This window comes from Stigmatopora nigra, chromosome 19 (genome assembly GCF_051989575.1).
Source record: "Stigmatopora nigra isolate UIUO_SnigA chromosome 19, RoL_Snig_1.1, whole genome shotgun sequence".
NCBI classification, from domain to species: domain Eukaryota; kingdom Metazoa; phylum Chordata; class Actinopteri; order Syngnathiformes; family Syngnathidae; genus Stigmatopora; species Stigmatopora nigra.
In genome coordinates this window covers 2,067,723-2,092,812 of record NC_135526.1, presented here as the reverse complement: position 1 = coordinate 2,092,812, position 25,090 = coordinate 2,067,723, and the positions used below count along the sequence as shown (strand labels likewise).

General features: G+C 37.8%; 2 protein-coding genes across 6 annotated transcripts; one reads left to right on the top strand and one right to left on the bottom strand.

The window, feature by feature from the left end:
* The first annotated feature begins 174 nt into the window (after window positions 1-174).
* Window positions 175-17,127, top strand: camkk1a (calcium/calmodulin-dependent protein kinase kinase 1, alpha a). 2 transcript variants are annotated; one of them, XM_077740025.1, is made up of 17 exons: window positions 175-618; window positions 6,353-6,789; window positions 7,914-7,961; window positions 8,044-8,097; window positions 9,275-9,326; window positions 9,412-9,545; window positions 9,752-9,788; window positions 10,006-10,027; window positions 10,525-10,613; window positions 11,150-11,349; window positions 11,764-11,817; window positions 11,922-11,995; window positions 12,759-12,846; window positions 12,926-13,054; window positions 13,261-13,364; window positions 14,322-14,369; window positions 15,270-17,127. In XM_077740025.1, exons 2-17 carry the CDS (start codon window positions 6,484-6,486, stop codon window positions 15,340-15,342), a joined length of 1,512 nt encoding a protein of 503 aa, XP_077596151.1. In that variant the 5' UTR covers window positions 175-618; window positions 6,353-6,483; the 3' UTR covers window positions 15,343-17,127. The 2 variants fall into 2 exon arrangements, with proteins under 2 accessions (XP_077596151.1, XP_077596152.1); XM_077740026.1 differs by lacking the exon at window positions 14,322-14,369 and having other exon boundaries at window positions 177-618.
* Window positions 17,029-24,604, bottom strand: p2rx1 (purinergic receptor P2X, ligand-gated ion channel, 1). Of its 4 annotated transcripts, none has more exons than XM_077740027.1 (14): window positions 24,329-24,604; window positions 22,701-22,845; window positions 21,760-21,831; window positions 21,206-21,275; window positions 19,960-20,047; window positions 19,804-19,884; window positions 19,569-19,710; window positions 19,126-19,271; window positions 18,903-18,993; window positions 18,560-18,625; window positions 18,394-18,489; window positions 18,066-18,164; window positions 17,971-18,003; window positions 17,029-17,438 (listed from the first exon to the last, which is right to left on the bottom strand). In XM_077740027.1, exons 1-14 carry the CDS (start codon window positions 24,463-24,465, stop codon window positions 17,421-17,423), a joined length of 1,284 nt encoding a protein of 427 aa, XP_077596153.1. In that variant the 5' UTR covers window positions 24,466-24,604; the 3' UTR covers window positions 17,029-17,420. The 4 variants fall into 4 exon arrangements, with proteins under 4 accessions (XP_077596153.1, XP_077596154.1, XP_077596155.1 ...); XM_077740028.1 differs by having other exon boundaries at window positions 17,980-18,003; XM_077740029.1 differs by having other exon boundaries at window positions 21,218-21,275.
* Window positions 24,605-25,090: the final 486 nt, after the last annotated feature.

The following is a 25,090-nucleotide window of genomic DNA, read 5'->3' as shown; positions in this document are numbered from 1 at the left end:
ATTGCCATCTCACAAATGGATCACCCGTATACATCCAATCTGTTTGATTTTTTCAACAGCTGCCATCCTCCCAATTCAAATGGATTGGACACCTATCAAAGGCAATGCCAGCCAATGACTTAAGGGGACAGTAAAATACACTGGATAAGACCTACTACAATGACTGGGGAATCTCATCTATGCACAAACAAACATTTCTACTGCGGTCTCAATAGGAGACAATGGCGCACGATGGTGACGCAGTGGTATCAGGCGGATTTTAGGACCCGTGGATGGCACTAAAAGCGAATAACTAAAGTTGGGCTTTTCCGTGTGCGGCTCACCGGCGGGGCGAGACAAATCGGCATAGTGCGTGCGTTCACGCTCGTGTCTCCGCAGCCGCCGTTGCAGCAGCGGCGTCAACGAGCAATCCGGCACATTTGCTCCATCCTCCCCCCTACCCACAAGCCCTCAACCCTTCTCAACCCCCCACAGAGAGGAGAGCTGTGTTGCTGGTGCATTTCGGAAGGAAACATGCGACGCGACCCGGGTCAGCAGCCGTTGCAGTGCACGTTTAAACGGGCTGGACGATCTTGAAACGACGGACGGACACTTTGGAGGTTCGGGATTCAAGATCGGGTGAGTTAAACTTTACACCTTTTGTCTTTTTGTGTTTGCTTGGGTGGGTGGATCGATCTTACCAGGCGAAATATGGGGAAGTGCGTTAGGGGAGAATGACAGCGGTGTTTATATTGAGTCAAATGCGGAACGTGAGCGTGCTTGTAACTCAAATCTGATCATAGTAAATAAGCTTTAGTCCTTAAAAAGTCCAATAGGGATAATGAGAATGGAAATGAAGTGTTGTTTTGGCTTTATCCTAAGCAACTTTCCCTTTTTTTAGATTGATTGAAATGTCAATTATTCCTGCCAGCGACTGCTGAAATGTCAGCGTTTCTTAATGAGGAATAAAAATGGAACCACTTTATTGCAGAGGGAATGCAAAGATAAACACATTTTACCAACTAGTGTAAACATGCTCAAGTGTAATAGTTTTTGTGTGTGTTGGGTGTCGTTTTCCCTTTGTTTTTGTTTAATTATCCACTTCAGTTGATGATATAACAATTTGCCTCGAGGAAAATAACTTAATTCAAACAAACAAAACACAATTCTATGTAAATATGTAGTAATATGTCCGTTTTATTGCAAAAAGACACGTGAATCTTCCAGAACAAACAAATTATCAGTCAATTCAGAACAGGTGTGTCCAAACAATTGCACAAAAGGGTGGAAAAACAAACATTTTGCAGCAATCTGACATTTTACAAGTCTAATAACACGATTTATATTCAGTTATTGCATATTTCTGCAAAAATCCCTTTGCTTACCCAAAAAAAACAGGACCCACAGTAGCCCTTTTGAAATACTAATGTTTAAAAATGATTATTCTTAATCCTCCCCCTTGGCTTCAACTGTCTATCAAATAAAATATAAGCCCTTGATGAGCAGTTTGCAAACCTATTATGACTTTAAAAAAAGTAATAAAAAGAATTAAATGAGGAAGCTAATAACAACTTATTACCAAACAATTTGCAGAATATCTTTAAAGCAAAGGAAGGTGGATGTATATTAAGAGATGTGAAAAATCCAGTCTAAAAAATGCAGGAAAAAAATGGGAAAACATCTCCCACATGATTTGAGATTAGTTAGGAATCCCTGCACCACATTTACTTGAATTGCAGGATCATCATTTGCCAGGACAGGCAATCCTCTGGAGCCTTATTTCCAGCCACATTGCATCTCGTCTCCATTATATTTACAGACAGAATGTGGTGTTACACATTATTTAAGCCAGTTGAAAATTGACAAGACGAGAAACACCGACCCGATAGCCTGCAAGACATCCAATTGGCTATCGACCTTAACTGGAAAATCCATAATTACTATCGCCGTGATTGATTTCCACCATTACAAAAAAAAAACAATTATTTGCTGCCTTGTTTTCTTTTTTATTGGACACATTTATTTCCACCTGTTTGTCTTGCGCGATAACCACATCATGCAGAAGAGTAACCCAGTGAGTGGGGGAAAAAAGAGGCCATGTCAAAATTCCATTGTCTCACAGGTCCTCTGGGAAATGACTCCATTAAGGTAAGAGGACAGAAATTGGTGTGTAAGTGAAGGTTTGTCTTTTAGATATGAAATTCCTTCTAAACATACTGAGACACATTTTTATATCACGTGGCGAACTAAAGTACATCTTGTCTTTGAGTCAGAAAATAGCCACATTTTTTTACCGGATACTGAAGGCTTCGGTCCTGCTATTTAAATCTTTTCTAATTTGTTTTGACCAAAATTAGTGATGCTCATTTTCATAAATGACTTGCATATCAATAACTCTGACTCCAATACTAGTACAGTGCTAAAATGACGTCATCTGTATCTGCCAGTATGAAAAAATGACGCCATTTGTAAACGGTGAGGATGATGATGATGTGTAAACATGCTGGTATTCACCACTCAAGGCAATTATGTTACTCGGTTGCAATGGTGTTGTAGTGTGTGATTACATGAAAACATGAACAGGCCTCATTAGGTTGCCTGATCTACATGTTGCCTTTCATTATTCACAACATGACCAGCCTGGACTCGGGAGGGCTTCTCAGATCTTTCCGGTTAACCGCAGCTAAGTGCTAGCCTGCACTTCACCCCATTTGCACTTCTTTTCCACTCTCATTAGCTGCAATGTAAAAGAGACGCTTTGCAAAGTGACGCCTCCTAAGAGCACGTCCATTCGCACACTGTCAAAATAGAGTGGATGTCATTTTTTTGCAATTTTTAGCCATAATATATCTCCATCATTTTTCCCTTTATGGTTAATGATTATCACAGTGTCATTCACATTCCATAGTTGGCATTTTCCACATTTTGCAGTATATATAGATATTTTTTTATTAGAAAAAATAAGTCATTTTTTGTTGAATATAAATATCTTGGCATCTCTTTCTGCAACTATCGTGAGATATGGATTAACAGATGGCGTTTCTTTTCTGTACGTCTGTTTCTTTTTGTGTGGGGGATTTGTTTTATCACGGTTGAAAACAAGTTCAACATATTCTACTTTTTACCAAAAAATATTCTACATATTCTTTCGCGGATGACTTTTTTTCATGCAAAATATGACAATTTATTCAAGATTTTCCATCCAAGGCTTTTTTAAATGAAGTTATCAACAACTAATCATTCATTAAAATAATTGACTATTATTTTTATGTGGGCCAGCTTGTTTTTAAATATTTTTTTGCAGATTTGGAGACAGCACCGTGCATAATTCTTAACGCTACCATGCTAATGTAGGCAAAATCAAGCATGAAATTCTTTTTACTTACTAGGATGAGTCTTTGTTTTGTGGCTTCACAACATAAAATCTGCAGCACATTTTCAAGTAGGAATTCATCAGTCAAGCGTGAATAGCTTTTCATTACTTCTTAAAAGGTAAACGATTTGTAGCACATTGTTTCCGCGATTGAGAAATTAAGGGAACAAAACTAGAGTAGATAACAAATGTCTGCAAATTGTGTCGTGCTGTAAACAATTAGTCGCGCAAGCTTCATCTGTTGCACCAACTGTTTTTTTTTAATCAAAGTAAAACTATCCAGATTAAAGCTAATTCAGATAAATGGCAACTTAAAATGATAGTTCTCTATATAATGTTTATCAAAGGAGATGTGGAGCATTTTAAATATTTATGTATATATAACAAATATGTAAAAAAAATACATTAACTTTAATTATAAAAACCCAGCATTCGAATTTTGGGCCATGTACCTCTCAATATTAACATTATATTTTATTATGCTTCGTTACTCATTACATATGCTTGTTTTTTTAATGAATAACTAATACAATTCCTCCAAAATTAATAAAAATAAATGAAATAAATGAAAAAAAACATCTCATTGTGCCCCCCAACAGCAACCTGAATGATGTTGATTTATTTTTTATTCTAATTTTTATATATTGCATCCCATTGACTACAGTAGACGTCCAATTCGTTTGAACTGCAAAGTCTGGCTGTGATTGGACGTCTCATGTCATCAATGGAAGACACTAAGACTGTAATTTGTGTCCTTTAAAGATAAAAATTCTCTCTGTTTACTTTTTATTCTGTCTTTTAAAAAGGGTAAACCAAATTTTGTCTTGAAATGAATATGGCGCCTCTCACAGTCGACATATTGACAAACAAGAACTCTCCCGCAAGTGTCCTTGACTTTTCATGCTCCTTTTTAAAATGCTTAACGCCACCCCGGCCTGCCTTTTGACCACCATCTAATCTCACTGCGTATTGAGTTGCTCAATTATCAGATGGTGACGCATATCAGGTCAAACCATGCCACTCGTCGAGCCACCTGCTCGGTCGTTTTATACAAATGAAGGATAGGAGATGTCAAGCGAGGGGATGCTGGAAGGGATTTGCAAGGTACCCACTTTCCCATCTCTAAGCATGAACATCATAATCCTTTGCGTGGGAACACATCACTGCAGTTTTCCACTGTTGTGATGATATTGAGTGCTTTTCTATGTGTGTGTGTTATTACCTTAGCTGCAAAGAGTACAACCTGTACAAAAACCTTCTAAAAATACCTGATCAACCATTGTTAGTGGACACATGACGATAGTCTTTTTTTTTTTAAAATACAACTAGTGATATAACAGGAAAAATGCCTTCTATAAAGCAAATATTTCATGTATTTTTTGCCTAAAAAACCTGATAAACATGCTGGAAGATGGATTCTCAGTCAATGTGAGTAGAAGAGAAATAATAGGCTCATCCAGTATGTTAGATCCTGTGTAATCCTGCTATAGTATTATTATTATTGACACTTTCAGTTGTGGTATTCAGATTAGAGTGCAGTTTTTGTTTTATTATGATTTTTATGAGTGGTGGTGTTTGTTTATGTTTGTATAGTTTATTGTATCTACGCCATCAGGTCTCATTGAGGTGTTTAATAGATTTACACTGTATTGTCTGGTACAATTGTCTCGTAATCCTTTTGGATTATTTCAAAGAGTTCCAAGGATTAGTCGCTGTTGGATGAACACATGAGAAAGAAAGTAGGGCTGGGAAGTATGGGCTATAAATAAAATGGCCCATTTTTGTGGTCCGATAAAATTTGATTTGGGATTTTTTTGCATGATTATGTTTGATAAAGAACAACAACATTGAGAGATATTGTTACATCCTAAAAAACGTTTTTCCCCTTTTTAGTTCCTGGGAAACTAAATATTCTCAACTTTAGTTTATTTTTAATTTTATTTAAAAAAATAAACATTTACCTCTTATTTATAAGTTTCTTATCTTCACAAGCCCAGTCTAATGACACCAAATCTGGCCCTCGTTCCATCGCTTTGACACCTGAACCAGAACTTTCCAACAGGCACGCATGGCCTCCCCTCTTCCACTGCGAAATAAAGATAAAGACAGGGTCGTAAAAAGGAAGAAAATAAATGGGCCCGTGGAGGCTTACAAGGTCGAATGTATACAGAAGAAAGCGAGGGGGATTCATCTGTGTTTACAATAGTAATTCCGTTCCTGCCTGCTCTTTGCACTCTGCCAAGCACTCCTGAGACGCCAAGCGACATAACAAGAACCATCACAATATATCCTCTATATATCTATATGAAATGATACTTAAACACATCTTCTATATCCTATTTCCCATATTTTTAAATGTAGTCAACTGTCTTCCTGTTTTTTTTCGTACTCAAGTGAATCCTGGGAAAAAATATAATAGAAGCCATGTGAGAATAGAAGTGGTTCACTAATGGAGGAGTCTTTTTTGGAGTAAAGTACTTTGGTTGTTGTTACACTTAAAAAATATTGTCATTGTTGAAAGTATTGGTGTTTATTTGCACAAATCAAGGTTATTAAAAGGTTTGCATGAATTGAATTTTAAGTACTTGTTTAGGCTCATCAGATGTTTAACTAAAAAAAAAGGGAGTCCAGTTTTTGGAAGATTTTATTTTTGCATGTATTTCTTATATCGCCCTTTTTATCATTTAGTGGAAAAGTAGGACTGCGAAAAGTGTGTCAGTGCCGACAAGCTTTGATAAGACGCGACGTGGCTGCCGTTTGTCGTTGGAGGAGAAAGTTTAAAGGCGCAGTATTTCCCACTGTGCTCCTTTTTTTTCGTTTTTTTTGTAGCACGCCGGCGGATCTGCTTGTGTTTGATAAGGATGTTCAGCAGACATTAAAAAAAAGAGACATCACATGACGTGTTCTGTTTGTTTGGGCATATTTTGATTCTGTAAATGCACTCTCATCATGTAATAGCAAATAAAAGTAGTCAATTGTTTTTTTGTTTTGTTCCTGCAGCTCTTGTTGACGCCAGCTGGTCCAGTTTTTCCATTGATGCTGTTGGAAGCTGGCGAAATCTGGCGATTGCTCTCATCTCCTCGCCAACGCCGCCTGCGCTAACCTCGCCTCGCCCCGCCTCTCCTCCTGCCATGGCGATGAGTAGCCATCCCACCACCACCCAAAGTCTGGAGTCCAGTTCCGAAGACCAGGGCAGCGGTCTGGGCGATATACTGGCCGCCATGTCCACGGAAGATTTGGGCGTTCCCGTCAGGAATGGACGCGCTCCGTCGGACAAAAGGACTTCAACGACACGTCCTCACTTGAGTGGGAGGAAATTCTCTTTGCAGGAGAGAGGAACTTACCTGTCCTCTGGGGGGTGCTATACGCATACCTCTCCAAGGGTGCCTCGGAGGCCCACGGTGGAGTCCAAACGGGTGTCCATATCGGACTCTCAGGTAGGCATCGTACTACGATTCAACTTCAGAGTTCATAAAAATGTTTAAATCTGAATAGAACTTTATTTTATCCCATAATTGGGAAATTTATTTGGTTGCAGTGGCAATACAGACACAGAAGACATTGTAGAACTAGTTAAAAAACTTGAAAAATACCGTAACATGTAAGTTTTTTAACTAGTTCTACAATGTCTTCTGTGTCTGTATTGCTACAGTTTTGTTTAGAGTGAATTTTGCATGCTGTCACCTGTGGAAAAATACTTTTTTTTGAGTCGTTATAGAAAATGTCTCCTAGATATTGACATTTTTTGATAGTCTAAAAACATAGCATGCCATTGCGGGATAAATGAATCTACACTGGCATTATTTTGTACGAAATTAAGCTAATCTCGTTATTGTAACGTAAATACAATCCCACAATTCCACTCTCCCAATTCAAATAAATTAACATCCATCACCCTCAATGGCATTCAACCAGTTAAACCACAAAAAAAATGTTCAACTTCAGCCATTCTGTCAGCAACTCCAACACAAAAATGCCACCCCCAGCTGTGTAGCCCTGTGAGCAACACATTATATAACCTTCATCTTTTTTTTCTTTAAACACCTCGTGGCCCTGAAATTTGAGCTGCTACTGTATTTTTTTTTTCATTTATGTTTTGGCCCAGCTATTCTGGTCTAGTTTTGCACCATCCACAAAATATCCTCAACCTGGAAAGGTTAACTTTGGCAATCTAGCAAGAAAATCCTCTTTAGGAGATGCTTTAGATTTCATCCATCCTTGGAGTCTATTGGATGACTCTTTTGGTGGTGGTGGTGTGTGCGCACCAGCAGCGTACGTACGTGTGTCCCCAAAGCCTCTGACCGTGCGGCGGCGGTTTGCTCTCCGCTACTGGCTGGCTGACACTGATCAGTAATGGCGTTGGTTGCTATGGAAGTGCAAAGCAGCCTTTCCCAGCAGTGCCACTCTAATGGACTTGTAGATAGAAAACATTGACTGCGTCACAAATCAACTTTCCAACAACACGCCAACCATTTATTCCTGTACATTGTAATTTTTTGTTGTTGTTTTTCTGTATTGTTTCCCTTCCATCTAACACACTTCTTCTTTTTACCCCTTGTAGGATTGTATCCAGTTAAACCAGTATAAATTGAAGAGTGAAATTGGAAAGGTGAGTTTTGTAGTCATTTTTTTAATGCTTTGTTTATTTTTATTATTATTTCTACTCTATATGCATTTTAATTTTTTTGCAGGGATCTTATGGTGTGGTCAAACTGGCATACAATGAAGATGATGAAAAACATTATGTAAGTTTGGCAAGTTATTATTTTTAACCCGGTTTCTTTCCCCAATGATGACAAATTTTTAAAAATATATATAATTGAGTTCTTTGCTTCTATTGTTTGAACAAAAGGCTCTAAACACAAATTCTGTCTGCCTTTTTATGTATTCAGGATATCTCAATCACATATTTTTGTGTCCAAGTTCCCTTCAAATCTTCCAATAAATATATAAAAACACATCCAAATTTGATTAAAGCTCTCCATAATACAGACCTAAAAATGCAGTACATAAAGGGACTCCAAACAAATCTTTTTCAATTTTGTCTTCCAATAATCCACTTGTTGTCTGAATTTAAAAAAAACACAGTTTCCAAAGAAAGTTGCACAATTAGATCATCCAAGGACAAATTGAGCCTAAGAGACGTTTACATAAGCACTCATTTTCATCCTTAGGATTCACAAAGAGGGGGATATTTCTTGCTTTCTTTCTTTATCTCCTTGAATGTGACTCCATTCTCATGGTTCCAAGCATTCTCTTGTGGCACACTGATTGTCGAGCGTGACAAAAATTGCAGCCTCCTGTGACAGATTGTGGGTTATTGCGCCGTGTCTCTTGTGACATCTGAACATAATCCTAAATAACAGTGACAGGAATCAACTCAAGAGCAAATGAGGAAAGACAAACATAGATAGTTGATTCCAATTCTTACTAATTTGGAGTTTTGTTTCATACAAGCCTTTTGTCACTGCTAATGTGGTGCATAGATGAAATCACGCATAGGGAATAATACTTTTTATTCATTTAGCATTCATTTTTGAGTCATTTTTTTGTTGGAGTTGATAGACAGTTGGAAAAAAATGTCTTTTACTCTTCAAGTGTTCACAAATGCTGCCAAACATTTTTATTGGTACTCCTCCAAGATGATGTGCCAATTTTTGCAGCCTACTTGAGACTTCCTAATTTTACACATACAAGGACATTTTTTTTTTTTTTACTGCCAATGACATTGTGTGTTGGTTGACATTATGCAATGCATTTTAGTCATCCTTCCATTTTCTGTCAATCAATAACGAGTTTGATCTCTGTTGACTTCAGGCAAAAACTGTTAACATTTGGTCTGACTACTTCAGTGACACATTATTATTAGGGCTATATATATATATAATATCAGCTGTTTAACATGACTTTTCTTTTTTCCAGGCCATGAAATTGGTGTCCAAAAAGAAGCTAATGAAACAGTGTGGTTTTCCTCGTAAGTCCAGACCCACTATATAAGTCTACATTCTACATTTTGTACATTTTTGAATTATTTTGTACACCCACTTTTACTTTTCTAGGCCGTCCACCACCTCGAGGACCCAAAGCCGTCCAGGGCGAGCAACCCAAATTCTTGGGACCGTTGGAAAGAGTCTACCAAGAGATTGCCATTCTCAAAAAGCTTGATCACATCAACGTTGTTAAACTTGTAGAGGTACGTTTATCATTTCTATTTCAATACAAATGGACCACAAAAAAGAGAAACTATTGCTATTAACAACAGATCACCCCTCAAAACAGACAACCATTAATTTTCTAATGAATCAATGAATTACAGCAGCTTAATTTGGACATCTAGCGCCATCAATGGCAGCCAGCAATATTGCCATCTAATGTGTTGGCTTTTACATTCATCAACAGGTTCTGGATGATCCAACAGAGGACAACCTTCACATGGGTATACACACTTCATTTTTTCTTTTTCTTCTCTCGGCCGTTTTCCCATCATGCACTAGCGTTCTTATAATTAATTCATCATGCCTTCTGGCTTCCCTCGCATGCTAACTCTCATCAGCGAGGTCACCAATAAAATCGCTCGCACGCTTAATGTGGCGCATTTCCATCATTCAATGGTTCAATCATATGATCTCCTTTCTTTCTCTTTTTCTTGATAGTGTTCGAGCTGATGCGCAAAGGGTGAGTGAGTGGAGAACCAACCTGACCTCCCTTTTTATTTCCCTTTTCCTCATTTCTAACATTTCTGGCTTCAAAAGGATTTGTCAAAAAGTTCATGCTTATTAGCTGCAGCAGTTCAAACCGTGCCGCCTCCCCCAGAATGCTAAAAATGTGATCAAACGTGGGGAAAACTGTTGTTATTATATAACGGTGGGAGGAAAGACACGGTAAAGTTCATGTATGCAGACGCTATTTGATTCGCTGATGCCAGAATGCAAAATTAATTAAATACATGCTGTTGAAGGATTTTGGGGAAATATTTTGGTTCTCAATTAACCAAATTCAAAGGTGGTAGAATGAAAACAAATAACTTATTTTGTATTACTGTAGTTCACGTACAAGTTTAATTTTTTATACATAAGACGCACCTTGTCAGGTGTATGAGTACATCATTTGTTTTTAGTCATCTTTTATCTTTTAACATTTTGTGTAATATGTCGCATTCTGTCTAATTGCAGACCTGTCATGGAAGTACCCACAGACGATCCTTTGTCAGAAGAACAAGCCAGATTGTACTTCCGGGATGTCATCCTTGGAATGGAGTATTGTAAGTATTACTCATACTCAAACACTGTCTGGTTTGGCGGATTTTCTGAACCAATTAAGAGGTCATAGTGTCATCGAATGACACTTTCTCAGTGTGTCCACCTTAATCTTGTCAATACAGATCCCACAAGTTGTCTTGTTTGGTGCAGTAGATTAGTTTCACCAAGCTTCCGAGCTAATGATTACAAATCAATTCTGCCTAGCCGTTGCCGTTTAAACTAAAGCTACAGAGAGTACTTGAGTTAAGATAAAGCTTCTTGTTGAAGGGTTCTTGAGAAAAATAAATTCCACTGCCTTAAAAAAAATAGACCTTAAAGTCTTCTACTTGCATCTTAAAATCTTAGATTGTGTTACTTTCTGTTTATGTGGATTTATTTCCCCACAAATGCAGGCAAAAAAATTCTAAATAAGAAAAGCTAATAGTTGGCTGACATGAATGGATTGGGTTCTAATTTGTCAGCATTAGTTTTTAGTTAACAAGTTAACTACTGGCCATTAAACCATTGTTAAAGCTCATATGAACTTGTATGTCCACAGTGCACTATCAGAAAATCGTACACCGCGACATCAAGCCTTCTAATTTGTTATTGGGGGACGACGGCCATGTGAAGATTGCAGATTTCGGCGTCAGCAACCAGTTTGAGGGCAAAGATGCTCTCCTGTCCAGTACGGCTGGGACTCCCGCCTTTATGGCACCGGAAACACTCTCAGACAAACGCAAGAGCTTCAGTGGAAAGGTCAGTGACATATTTACATCTACAGTATAAAACATGCAGCTCACATTTGTAGAAGCCATTCAATTTAGGAGGAAATATATTTAATTGTATTCATATTTTGTTTTATTGTCATTAAATATGATTGACATTCACTTGTGGACATACTACAATACATTCGCACTTGAAAAGGTAATTTGCTGTCACTTTTAATAATTATAGCCGAAAAAAATAACATCACAGAGAGGAAAAAATATATAAATAACTTGCACTTTTTTACATTTTATGTACAAATTATAGTTCAGAAAATACGGTATTGGAGTATAATATCTAATCAGATCCAATTTCAAAACAAAAAAAGCCTTTCAAGAAGAATAAAGTGCAGTTTTTGTAACCTGTTTTTTCCTGTACTATTATTTATTATATTTTTTTTTAAAGGCACTGGATGTTTGGGCCATGGGTGTCACCCTTTACTGTTTCGTCTTTGGAAAGGTATATTTACAAAAGTTCCAAATACAAACTACTATCCTTAAAATTTCCCTGTACAAAAAGTGTCATTGAACCTACCTTTTATTGTTTTTTTCCCCTTTCTACAGTGCCCATTCATTGATGAGTACATATTGGCTTTACACAATAAGATAAGGACCAAAACTGTGGATTTCCCAGAAATGTGAGTTCCCTGAAACAGAATCACTCCATTAAAATGACTCACCTTTCACCGACCCTCCTTATTTTGCATATTTGCCGCTTACTTTATCCCCGATCACAGACATAAAAATGTCGGCGCACTGCCAGCATGGCCTAAATGTCACCGGCATGTGATCAAAACAAGCAAAAAAATAACGGGCAAACGGGGACATCAATGGCTGCTCGGGAACATTTTCATCTTAAATATATCAATTGGGCATATGTTGACATGAGTTACCACGGATAGCAAAGTAGGATGCTTCAATTTCTTGTTAAAAAGTAAGCGAAAATTTGATTGCAATCAGAGCTGACTTTTCTTGGAATACGATGCTATGAAGCTTTCATTTGCTTTCCACTTCATTTTATCTGTAGGCTGCACAATGTTTGCATGAGTCATGCCTTTTCATTTATTCCTTCTTGTTAATTTACTGGTCAGTCAAACATGCCCCGAACTGTTGAATTTTGGATTATATTGGAAAATGTGAGGGGTAATTCATGCTTAAATCTGGACTTAATCCTTCTTGGCCGACAGATGTTGAAACAGTTTGAACAAAATGGGTCGGAGATAAATGTTTTCTTATTTTTTTTGGCACACCATCTGATTTCTGGGATGTAAATAGAAGGATATTTGGAATATTAATATCCGCCAGTTGGTGACTGCTATTATAAATGACCATGAACTTATTGTGGGTCATAAACTAAATTGCAAATTGACGCCAATATTATTTTGCTCCGTTTTTGTTAAGGCCAAAAATCAAGGAAGAATTGCAGTCCCTGATCTTGCGAATGCTGGACAAAGATCCAGATAACCGGATCACAATAGCTGAGATAAAGGTAACTTTTGAAAAATAGCATAAGCTAAATTAAGCTTAGGCCATTCTAATGACTAATGTAATATTTCCAATGTCTTCAGGTAGACCATTGGGTGACTCAGGGGGGCTCTGACCCCCTTCCACTAGAGGAAGAACACTGTTCCATTGTAGAGGTGACCGAAGAGGACATCAAAAACTCGGTCAAGTTTGTTCCAAGCCTCTCTGCTGTGGTAAGAAAAAATATCAACTCATTTAAATAAGATCTAGTTAGGATGAAAATGATGATAGACATGCAAAATTGGGTTGGGTTTTAATATCCATTGCACAGTTATCTTCTTTTTTTCATCATAAATGTGCTGGAGTTTGACCAGTATTGAAGAAAGTTTGGGTTTAAGCCATCATGTTAATTCAAAAAAATCCTTCTTTTGACTTTCAGATCTTAGTAAAAGCCATGTTGAGGAAACGTTCCTTCAGTAATCCATTCGAGTGTCCTAGTCGGAGGGAGGAAAGATCCATGTCTGCACCCAGCAGCCTCCTCATGTAAGTTCACGCATACTTATACTTTGCATAAGCATTTAACATTTGTCCAATCTTTAAGATTACCCAAGGGTCAGCCATCCGTTTTGGCTGTCTCATCTTTTATCATCTCTAGAAAGTGAACAACCCCCCCCCCCCCCCCCCTTTCTCCACTGCCGCAGTCCTACTGCTTTGTCTTGTCGCCATAGCACCAGAAATCATCTTATATTTGTATGCGGCGAAGCTTTTGGCGGCTTTTATAAGGGTTTTTTATGTTTTGTGCGCAGACACGCAGCGGGTCACGTTAAATCTCATTCCGGATGAGATTTTTTTTCATACGACCATTTATGGCTGCAGCGGATGCGTCAATAGCTCTTCTGCAGCTATTGATTGGCACAATATTTTTAGATTAGCTACATTTGTGGCTCTTATCTGCGCCTCACTGTTGGAAATGTCTGCCATTCAATGATCACGTTTCACTTGTATTGATCGGGAGAGACATCCCATCCATTTAGGCTAGAAGGGATGCTGACCTCCCAGTCTAATTGGATTGGACGTCTATGTGTTTTGTAGACCGCCATTAAGTTTTTTTGGACTCTAAGGGAGTTCTTGTAATGACAATTCATCTATTATTATAGTATAATTATCTATTATTTTTGTATTGTAAGGAGTCTGGTGTCAGGAATTTGATGAACTGATAGATTTGTTAACAATTTTTTATTTGTAAATCCCCTTCAAATTTGACTGAACGTCCATTGCTGACAATGAGTTGTTTCTGGAAGAACTTTTTTTCAGATTAACCACATTTTAGCCACCAAAACAGGCGATCACAACGGAATACAAAACAAAAACAGGACTTTGTGGCCCCTTTTTAGACGATGAAGTGAAGCCCCCCTGGAGTTTGACTAATGATTCATCCAAACTGATTGGTTTTCCATTCTCAAATGGCATGTTCGTCTTTTCTCCCACTTTTTGCTGCAGGGACTCTCGGCCTTTCCGGCCATCTTTAAAACTACACCCATCACTCAGGTAACATGCGCTACGTTACGTAGACTCCACGGACACGTCATTAGGTACTCCTGCAAGAATGAATGAGATCCAGAAGAAGAGCCCGTGAATTCTGCTTTTTAGAAATGCAGTCAATAAATAAACACCAAATCCCAAACGACTACTAAGAAATCAATTATACCTAAAGCCCATATCTTACTAGTACTTATACTATACTTTGTCAGGATGTCAAACATTCAACATCCCTCAAGAATGAGTTTGAGAAAATAAGGCATTTTCTGAAGGCCTCTTAAAACGCAGCAATTTCAATTCTTGAGGTTTTAGTAACTCACCCAGTTGCAAAAAAAACCCTTTTTAAAAGAAAAAACATTGAGTGGGTTTTACAAAAGAAACACTGAATTGTACACAGTGTTCGTAGGCAATTTTCGTCTTTATGAAGTAAGGTTTTTTATGATTATTATGACCAGAACGAGTCACTTGCCACATCATCGGTGCTGAGGAATTTGAATCCTACCAAATTACGTCAAGAAAGGCTAAGAAGATCACTTTCCTTGGAAAAGATCCACTTTATTGGGTGTGCCGAACTGTAGTCTTTGTAAAAAAAAATCACTTATCTGACTGTTTTTTAAGGTTTTTAAAAGTGTACCTAATGTTGTGGCAGGTGAATTTAGTCTGTCCAACATCCACTGCCACCAGCCTTTGCTTCATTCTTTCTTGAAGTGATTCAGATGTGCCTTCCTCACTCACCTCTGACATACTTTGTCATCTTTGTGCCGCCGGCGCTGTCATTAAAGCCGCTAGATGTAGTCTTTGTGCATTGGCTCTTCATTTCTAAAGGGAATTCTTTCACTGGTGAGACCACTGCTAGAGATCCATGCTCATTCCAATTTCTCCCTCCTGTGTCTCTCTTGGTTATTTCAGAAAGAGCAGCACAGGTGACGGGCCAAGGGAAGGCGAATTGGAGGACCTGAATGAAGACGAAGCTTCCTCTTGAGTCACAAAGATGCTTGTTTTTGCTCAAACTTTTCTTCCCCTTTTGTTTCTTCGACCACAGTGCGAAAACTTAATGTTTTATACTAAAAAAAACTTCATTTTTTGGCACTTTCAGTCATATTTCAGTGACAATTTCCCCTTTTTTCTAAATTCAGCTTTACCAATTTCTTCTTCTGTTTAGGGAAAAGTCAAAGACACAAAAAATATGATGATAGCGTTATTATTTTTTTTATTATTGTACATAGATGTCCGAAGGGAGTTATTCCCATTTACACATTACCATAGCTTTTAGTCATTTCTCTGTTGCCTTCACTGCCCTTATGCCTGTGCAATTTCTTCGACTGCACTTGAATGCATCATGTTACTTTCGAGCAGTCCTACACAACATTTTAGGCACATAAAATACTGCCAAACATACTTGACATTTAGTATTTGGCCAAGAGATTGACATGGCATTACTATCTTTGATTTGGAGGGACGCAATCAAGATGTGATTGAAGTGGTAACTCCAAAAAAATACTGTTTAGCAACGCTAGAAAATGTATGCAAAGTACCACCATTTGCATTTTGATGCTTTAATGAAAAATTATGTAAAGTTTTTTTTGGTGAACTCTTTGACAGCCAATGAGAAACTGCCCGTATTGTCAATTCAATGCAATTGATGTCTACTACTTGTTAAAAAGTGTGGCATTCATTCATGGAAGCATTATCTATGTGTGCTTTGAAAGGGTTGAAAGAACCACGTTATGCTGCTATTTTAGCCGGAAAAATGTTTTTTGTGTCCAATTTTTCTGTGCATACATGAAGGGCTTCTAAATCTCAAAATTGGCATTTTGTGGATATTACTTTTGTCTTATTCTTGTGTTTGTGCAGTCAACATTTTTGCCCCGAACACTCAGGCTGCTCATCATGTGATCTGTTTTTGGAAGTCCACCTTTTCAAAGGTAACCCGCTGCTTGCACTTTACATTACTGCATTTACTGTAAATATACAACGCAAAATGTACACAGCAGACCCGAAAAACCACAAAATACATGTACTACAAGACTAATACTCACTGTGTGCGTCCCCTTTAAAGGAATATTTAGTATGTCGGTGCTCTTTCCTGCCACTTTATTAGCATTTCACGGCTTTTTGTCAATGTTATTGACGGTTGTAAAAAAAACAAAAAAAAAACGGATAATAACATGCAGAAGTCTTTTCATTCATCTGATTGGCCTAAGCTATAAACCCACTCATTTTTCATTCATGCAAACCTCTTCACGCAATATAAAGCAGAAGATGCCCTCAGAAAGGTCAATGTTTAGTCAGCTACATTCTTTTTTACTCCAAAATAAACAGCCTGCATGTTTGCATACTTATTCTATAATGAAAAATGTAATACTTGCAGGAATTGTACTGCATGGTTAAAGTAATTGCACAACAGCATTTTATGCATACATTTAACGCAATGTTTTGTATAAAATGGCAAATTATAACTGCATTATGAAGATTTAGGTCAGGCATCATGGATTTTTGGACGATATTTTTTATTTTTTGCCAACATTGGATGCTATCGAATAATAATTTTTCAGTTTTTTTGACTTTAGACCCTGACAATGGCAGCCAATGAGTGTTCTGTAAAGGTGAGGCACTGTATTTATGTTGTCAGTCACAAAAAAATTCACGTGGACACATTGTAAATATGTACTTTCTATATACGTACTGTATATATGTAAACAAAACTATTTTTGCATGCCTTTAGTACACCTTGTGAGTCAATAAACCTGAAACAAAGTACAAAGTTTTTAGTTTATCCCCTCCGCCCAAGTGATTTTAGGAGTTTTATGTTTTTATTATGGTGATCAACATTCACATTCTGTTTCCTAGAAGTCCTATACACACACACACAAAATAATAATTTAACAATAATAATCTGGTCAGGATTTGTGTATAATTGTGCATTGGTCACTTTAAAGAATCCTGCAATGGAATCCATGTCTTTTGCAGTCAGAGAAAGTTTTTTTCTTTTTCCTGTGGTCTCACGAAGCTCAGTCAGGAAAAAAAAGGTGTCCATATAAGTCCTCTGAGAAGCATGTGTTAACTTCTATCTTCTGTCTTTTAGAAGAAGGGATCCATAGCAGCACATGAAAAAGGCATAATTGTTAAAAAAAAAAATGAGATTTTTCACATTTTATAGCCAGAGAACTGTTTTCAGAAGGTAAAAGATCCTTTAAATGTATTATATATGTATATCCCATATTTATTCACTATTATGATGTCACTAGGGGCCTTCAGGGGTTTCTGAAATTGCCCCAAAAAATCCAAATTATTGGTTTATTGGATTTATTAAGTTATATTGCACCAATACTGCATTAAAATGATGTAATTGCTATTAACAAATAACTTGCTGATGCTGTGTAATGTATAGTTTTGAAGCTGGAGTTTCCAACCAGAGGTCGCCCTACCCAAGATGGCAGTCTGCTGACTACAGATTCAAGTGAGTATACAGTTATTTTGTGTTTAAAAAAAATAGCTAAATTGTATTGTAGGGTGTTGTAATCCGTATCAAGAGTATCGGTGAAACATTCTTATATACTAGTAGCCATTTTTTGAGTAAATACGAAGGGAAAAAGCTGAAAATTCTTACTTTGGATACCTCTGTATTCTCTGAATCGGGGTCCTGCGTCATAGAAACAGACTTGTTACGACCAGTCAGGGAAATGCAGACTGATGACCACTCACATTTGAAGGAGCGGCGTCTTGGCCTTGGCCTGCGCCTTCTTTGGCTTCGTTGTTGTAATAGACGCTGCTCGTGTCTAAAGCCAGCGACTCGCTGTCTTGCTGCAAAAAAATACAAAATGATTCGTGATTGCTTCCTTTTTTGGTCTCGGGTCGCTGCATTATGCAAAGCTTCTCAAAGGGAAGCCTTGTGTTTGGAGTAGGGCCCGATTCTCGTCAAATCACAGTGCAGTGTGTTGAGATTCTCTAAGTAGACGGTTCTCTGAACACTGTTGCCATCTTGTGTTGCATGCACGCTAGGAAAATGGATTTTTTTTAGGCCCTTGCTTACCTGTCCGTGGTCGTCTGTGTGTTTGAATTTCATGTTCTTGTAAAATTCGCGTTTGGGGAGTAAATACAGCAGCACCAGATCGCAGACGACGGTAGCCTGGAAATTGTTTGACAATCTTTTGAGACCAATCATTGGACAAAAAGACTCAGAAAGAAATAGAACATACCACTCCAAAAATGCCAACCCCAGAGCCTATTGCTGTAAATGTTGGGATGATGTCAAATTTTCTGGCCTGTCAAAACAAAGTACGAGTATTTTAGGACATAATAGTTTACACATTAGTGTTAGTTACATTTGAACAAAAAAACTAGATTTAATAACCTCATCTGAACTTAAAACTTCAAATAAATTGGACTTTTATTGTCCTCAATGGCAGCCAGATAGGAAATAAATTAGTACTATATGATATAATACTCATTGTTAGCATATTCTTAAGAGGTAATACACAGAATTTCCGATTTTTGTGCAAGTGTACTTAAAGGATTAGTCCGTTTTTGTATTTGACTTACCAATGATTGCACAATAATGTCTATTCTGATGCCAAACACTTTTAGTAGAGTTCGTTTCTGTATCTTGTCCTCCATGTAATGTTTTGCATACCTGAAAATAACAACTTTTTAGCAAATCATGTGGGTACTTCAAGTACTTCAAATTGTATTGCACAACAATACTATAGAATTGCAGTATCATGTTTTATGCCTTAAATAAGCTTTACGTATACAATGTACACACCTAAAGTTGTAACCAACTGATGCTCTGGCCTTGTCTTTCTCTGCAGGATTTCCATACAAGCCATGGAAGTTGTATTTTGGTTTACAGTGTTTGACATCCACGTCAAAGTTGCATGTCCAATCCACCACAATGCCGATGGCTCCTCCCTTTTTTAAATTAACAACACCAAGTAAGTGTCATTTGCAAAACTTTGGGGGAAACAATGACAATACATCACTTGTGGCCTGCATAAGCAATTAATATAGAGTAAAAAAAAGTCCACCATATGAAATGTGTATATGGCATCTAAATGTTACTCTACCTCAAAGGGTAGCGGATTGTATTGCCAATCTGGTGTAAATCTTTAGTCTTAAACATACTAGATACCAAACAAAGCAATAGATTTAAGTGAAATTAGCATGCATTTCCTGCTATTCTGATCCAAACATTCTTGTTAAACGTACCACTTTGGCAATAGTTTCAAATTTAAAGCCAGACTCCTTGACAATGTCGCCTAATTTGAAGATAGGACACAAAGGAGCATCTTTTGGATTATGAAGACATTGGCTGATGTATTTGGCATCAATTCCTTCCACTAGGTTACTCCTGAAACAACAAAATATACCATCTTTTTAATAATTTGACACATTTATCTCAATGGCTACCATCCATATCCAGATTTTATCCTTTTTTTGATACCTTGAAACACCAAATACAGGAAATGTTACAGAATTCTTGATGAAAAGTGTGTAGTTTTTTGCTGACATCAACAATGGAGGGCTAAAATGTAAAGGAGAAAAATGTGTGAATTCAATTTCTTGGGGAAAACTGAATTAAATCCAGAGTTGCTCTTACTCTGGTATGTTGTGATCATTCTCAACGGGGCACCAAGAGAGAACCTCGCAAGTCTCCGTTGAATTATTACACACGCCAGTCATATGTCCTTTTAAAAGAAAAACATAGCATATTATCCATCTGTGGGCATGTTTTTCCCTTGAGCAAAGCGAGGACAGGGAAAAAAAACACTAAAAAAGACGCCACTATAGAAATTTTGACTTGCTCTTGTACGCTACTTATCTTGAATTAGCATCAACAGCAGCAAGCAAGATGTGAAGCAAAGCAGTTGCTGAATTTGCCGTTTCTCTTATCGGATTCTCTGATGTGATTTCACTTTCCAAAGCATAGACAATTTTCTAGAAGGCATTTTGGTCACTCAGAAACGGCCAATTCCACAACAAGCCCTGTCTTCGCACTCGTTATGGTGACATGACAGCGACTTTGAGGGATGCCCTAAGCTGAATTTGACAGACTCAAGACGCATCTAACTTTTTTTTTTTTTATGCTGAACGCTGACACGAACGCTGAAATATTGTAAGATGGAAAGAGGAGATTTTGGGCCTATTTAAGTAGCTCTCAAATACATTTTTTTTGCATGTAGTCCAATTCCATATAAAAAAATGGACTAATATTTACAGTATAAAGTAGGTTAGATCAGGGGTGTCAAACTGGCATTTTTTGATTGCATGCAAATACAAGTAACCTTACTGACATTTTTATCCTGTATTAAGAGTAAACAATGCTTCTAAAAAGTTGATTGACTATCAAAATAAATTACTTTTCTTTAGCTAATCAGTCCATCAATCAAAAATGACAGCCTTAATTTACCTGCCATGCGTTTTTTATTTTTATGGGATGGGAAGTGAACCCAGAGTTTGACACCCCCTTCTCCATATGTTTGCTTTAAGCAAATAATATGCTTGAATAAGATAGAAACATACACAAAGTCAAATGAAAGAACTAAAGAAGAATTAAAAGCCAGGAGCCAATATTTGCCATTCAGCTGTCATTTTGTGCATGACTTGCTCTTATAGCAGTTGTCATTGGCCAATGCCCATTTTGCAAACACATCGCCCTACTCAGCTGCTCTTTATCTCGCCCGTCTTGTCATCATCAACTGGTCTTAAAAGGGTTTTTGAGATCTGAGTCTAAGGCCAAGTCAATAAGAGGTCTTAGTTTCTATTCCGGAAAAAAAATATAATAGAAAGATGGCTATTCAGTGAGGACTGCGACGGTCACACACTGTCGGGTTGTCAGGATTTACCGTGTCCCGTACGTTTGAAAGTTCCTCTTTTACAGTCGGCGTCTGAACTGCAGTTGTGTTTTCCCGGGAGCTGTGGGAAATAATGAAATGGATAATCAGAAAATGGAAGATAGTGTACAGTGGAAGCTCCAAAGTTAGTGACATGACAATAATAGCCATTAGCCATTATGATGATGGTGCTACCGTTTTTTTAAATAGTGAATATGTCATTTATTATTGGCTGTTTCTATGCTTAGGGCTGTCATTTTTGTATAAACCTTTTTAACAGTAAATATTCTCTGATTTGGGGACTTTTTCAGCAATTTTGTTGTACTTCTTGGGCCACAAAAATTCAAACCATGGGTCATATCTTGCCCGCAGGCCGTATGTTTGTCACAACTGCAATATTTTTATGGTTTTAGCACCAATAACTTGCAGCCTTCAATTTTGGGGTCTCCACTGTAGCTCGTTAAAACAATACGTTTTCTAGTGGGTACCACTATTGAAGCATAGTTAAAAATATACGTATATTTTGGGGTATAAAATGATGAAATAATGAAAATAAGCTGACTTACCTCAGGACATTCTCCCATCTTTTGACCTTCTGTTATAATGTAGTTTGTCATCACCACAAATGATGAATCGCCCTGCAGTTTTGAACAAAAATAATAATAATAATATTGATAAAGTATCGTCATCGTGGCATTAGAACCAGATTCAGTTGCACGTTTTATGGAAGCAAACTTGACTCAACCCATTGCTAAACATTTAAAGCAATATCCTGATATGTTTATTTCCATAACTATTAAAGTTCTGAGAATTTAAACACTGAGTATATATGGGGTTATTCAAATGTAGCTTCTGTGGGAGGGGGATTAATCAGAAGCGCTAGTCCAGCCTCCAGGGACGACTTTGAGGTAGAATTCAGGAAATCAGAAATTTGCGCAGAATGTTTTATCTTTTAATGGTTGCACACCCGGGATCACTTTGCCAATGGCTGAGAGAGACAGCTTCATTGCTCCCTTATTTAAGACAAAATGCCACCTTAGTTTTATTTCAGCCCCATCATTCACCAGGACATCTCTTAATTCAAATTTTAATATACTTAAAATGGCATTGTCTTGGCTTCTTTTTTATTTTGTTATTGGTTCTCAGAGTTGACAGGAGCCAGGAACTTGATAGGTAAACAAAAGAATTTATTTGACCTTTTCATTGTCTCTTTGCATTGGGCTTCTTAGAAAAGACACCTTGACTTGAATCTAATCCCTATTGGCCATTTTATTTGTCTTATATGATGACATCTATCATTGAATCAAGCCAACATAGTAATAAAAAAGCCTTAAAATTTGAACTTTTATTCAACATCTGGTTGCCGTACAGCTCTATTATATGTCTCATAACCTCATCGTTTTTGGCCCAAAATTGACAATAAGCGAAATAATGCCCTCCATGATGGATCTTGACCTGACCTATCAGTCTTTATTATCGTGACACGTTCAAATCCCAAGTAACAGACCTGTGGAGGGAAGACATAGTCAGCTACGTCCCACACTCTCTCCTCTCCATTCACGTTGGTGTAGCCCACTCCTTTCATTTTGGTGAAAACCGAGCTGACGGCCGTATCCGTGGACTGGTAGCCTTTCTCGTAGATGAACACCCACCTGTCCGGAAAAACCGTAGACAATGGGTCAGGCGCGTCATCGTCTTAGACTCGCTACACCCTCGCTAAGCATCCGAGTCCACAGGCTTGGACATGTACAGTATTTTGTTGATGTGGACGTGCAACATTGCGATTTCGCCATGGCGACAGCTCACACCCGTAGGCGTTACATAATGTGGGGTGAACTTTTACTTTTTACCTGATAGATTTATTATTTGTGTACTTGTTCAGGTAGTATTATTTGAACAGTGATAGTTTGGGGGTTTCTCACTCTTTGGTGGTGCTTTTAATGTTTCTGGGCTGATTTAGAAAGGTGGTCGTAGTTCATTTTTATCATGTTTTTTTTTTATATCAGTCCAATAAATAAAAAAATATAGTGGTTAATTTAAGTTATGTTTGCTGTATATTTAGGAGCAATGAAGGGAAGTATGACAAATTGATTAAGAAACTAAGAGCTTGGTAAAGCATGGAAAATGAAAAGTGTGAAAGTAAGATCTGTATCTGCCTCTTGATTGGTCGAGAGCTTTTCTCTCAGCACGTTGCATCACCACGATTACCCTTTCATTCTTTCCAGAATCTTAAACAATAGCTTGTCAATTCTGTCACTTTAGAATGTCATATTGTGAGAAGTTAATTAGACATTTTTCCTTGGTTGCTTCCAGACGAGTCATTTACTCTTGGTTTCATCCTTGCAGATTATGCTCTCACTTTTTCCTTTTCATGTTTTGTATTATGGAAGATTTATGCAAAGCACTATCTAGTGTGGGTGTGTGTGCGACATTTTTGCTTTCGACTTTAAACTGTTGAATTGTCATGCACCAGGAAAGGGCCTCACTGAAGATTGGTATGCTTTTCTCGTCAGGAAAAAGAAATTAAATTGAAATCTAGACTAAATTAAAAGCCAATTAGCATCCTGCTCTGGAACATAATCACATGCTGCCTAAAATCATTTGTAGGATTACAAAAAGGCTGTTTTATATTTATTTTTATTTTTTGGGTAGAATGGCTTACCTATGACAATACTCTAGGTCATATAGTATTTATCCTCTGTGAAGAACGACGTCTAACCCTTAGTGGAACAAAATTTACCTTTTTAATTTTTGTATTTAATATACCTATTAGGCCAAGATATACAAATCTCTCTAGTAAACTTAATGCCAAATTATTAAATCGCTAATTACACACACAACAAACACAGTTCAGGTTGAGACGTACACATTCTAGGCCGCACACACATTTGCGCGCGCAGAACCCAAACAACAATAACACAAAGCAACACGCGGTCCTCTAAATAGGCCAGGGGGCATTTAGCGTAGTCTGCACGTCACCCCCAATGTGACTCATGAGTCCTTTCATCTTTTGCCATCCTCCCAGTTCAAATGCATTGGACATGGTGACATAGCGATAGACTGTTGAGGTTACTCCAAAAAACAAGCTCATACTTGCTGCAAAATAGGAACTTTTGGAAGAGATAGGTGTCTTACCCAATGATGTAAGCCAAGACCCCCAGCTGAATGAGGCGGCACACCACTCCCACTCTCCTGTTCCTGACGAGCACTTGTCGCGGCGTCTCATACTCGAAGAAGAAGTCCGAGAGGGCGTTGGTGACTTGGCTTTTCATTTTTAAGGTGGTTGACCCCACCGGGCAAGGCTTCTTTTCCTCTCGGCAGCAGTGGGGGTCTTCTCCCTTCCGCCTTTCACCCGTTTCTTAAAGAACGTGGAAAGGGCTTTAAGAGAAGTCTTGACTTTCTCTCTCTCTTGCTCTCTCTCTCTCTCTTTTTCTCTCCCGCCCTTCCTGATGCTCCGTCTTGCCCCTCCAGTCTGTGCATCTTCACATTCATTCGTTTCTGAATATCATTTTTTAATGTTTCTGGAATTCTGTCACACATTCACATTGTGTGGATTTTAGATTAAAATCTTGAATCGGCAAAAAGATCCTCAAAAGATTCATTGCTATTAACATGTTGAAGAAATAACCATCGAAAATCTTCTGTTGAAAGGCGGACTACTCCTTGGACTGGCCCAGTTCCACGCTGCCCGCACATAAATCAGCCGAAATAACCACTTTACCATCAGGTGGGGGTCAATAAGTTGCCACAAATTGTCGACCCTTTGACCTATAAAGAGCAAAATGTGGTCTGTCACTGACCAATCATACTTTTAAGTCTATGCAACATCCTCTTGTGACACCCTTTTCCTGCTTGTATGCTGGAGATACAGTTAATACCACAAAAGCAAGACATACA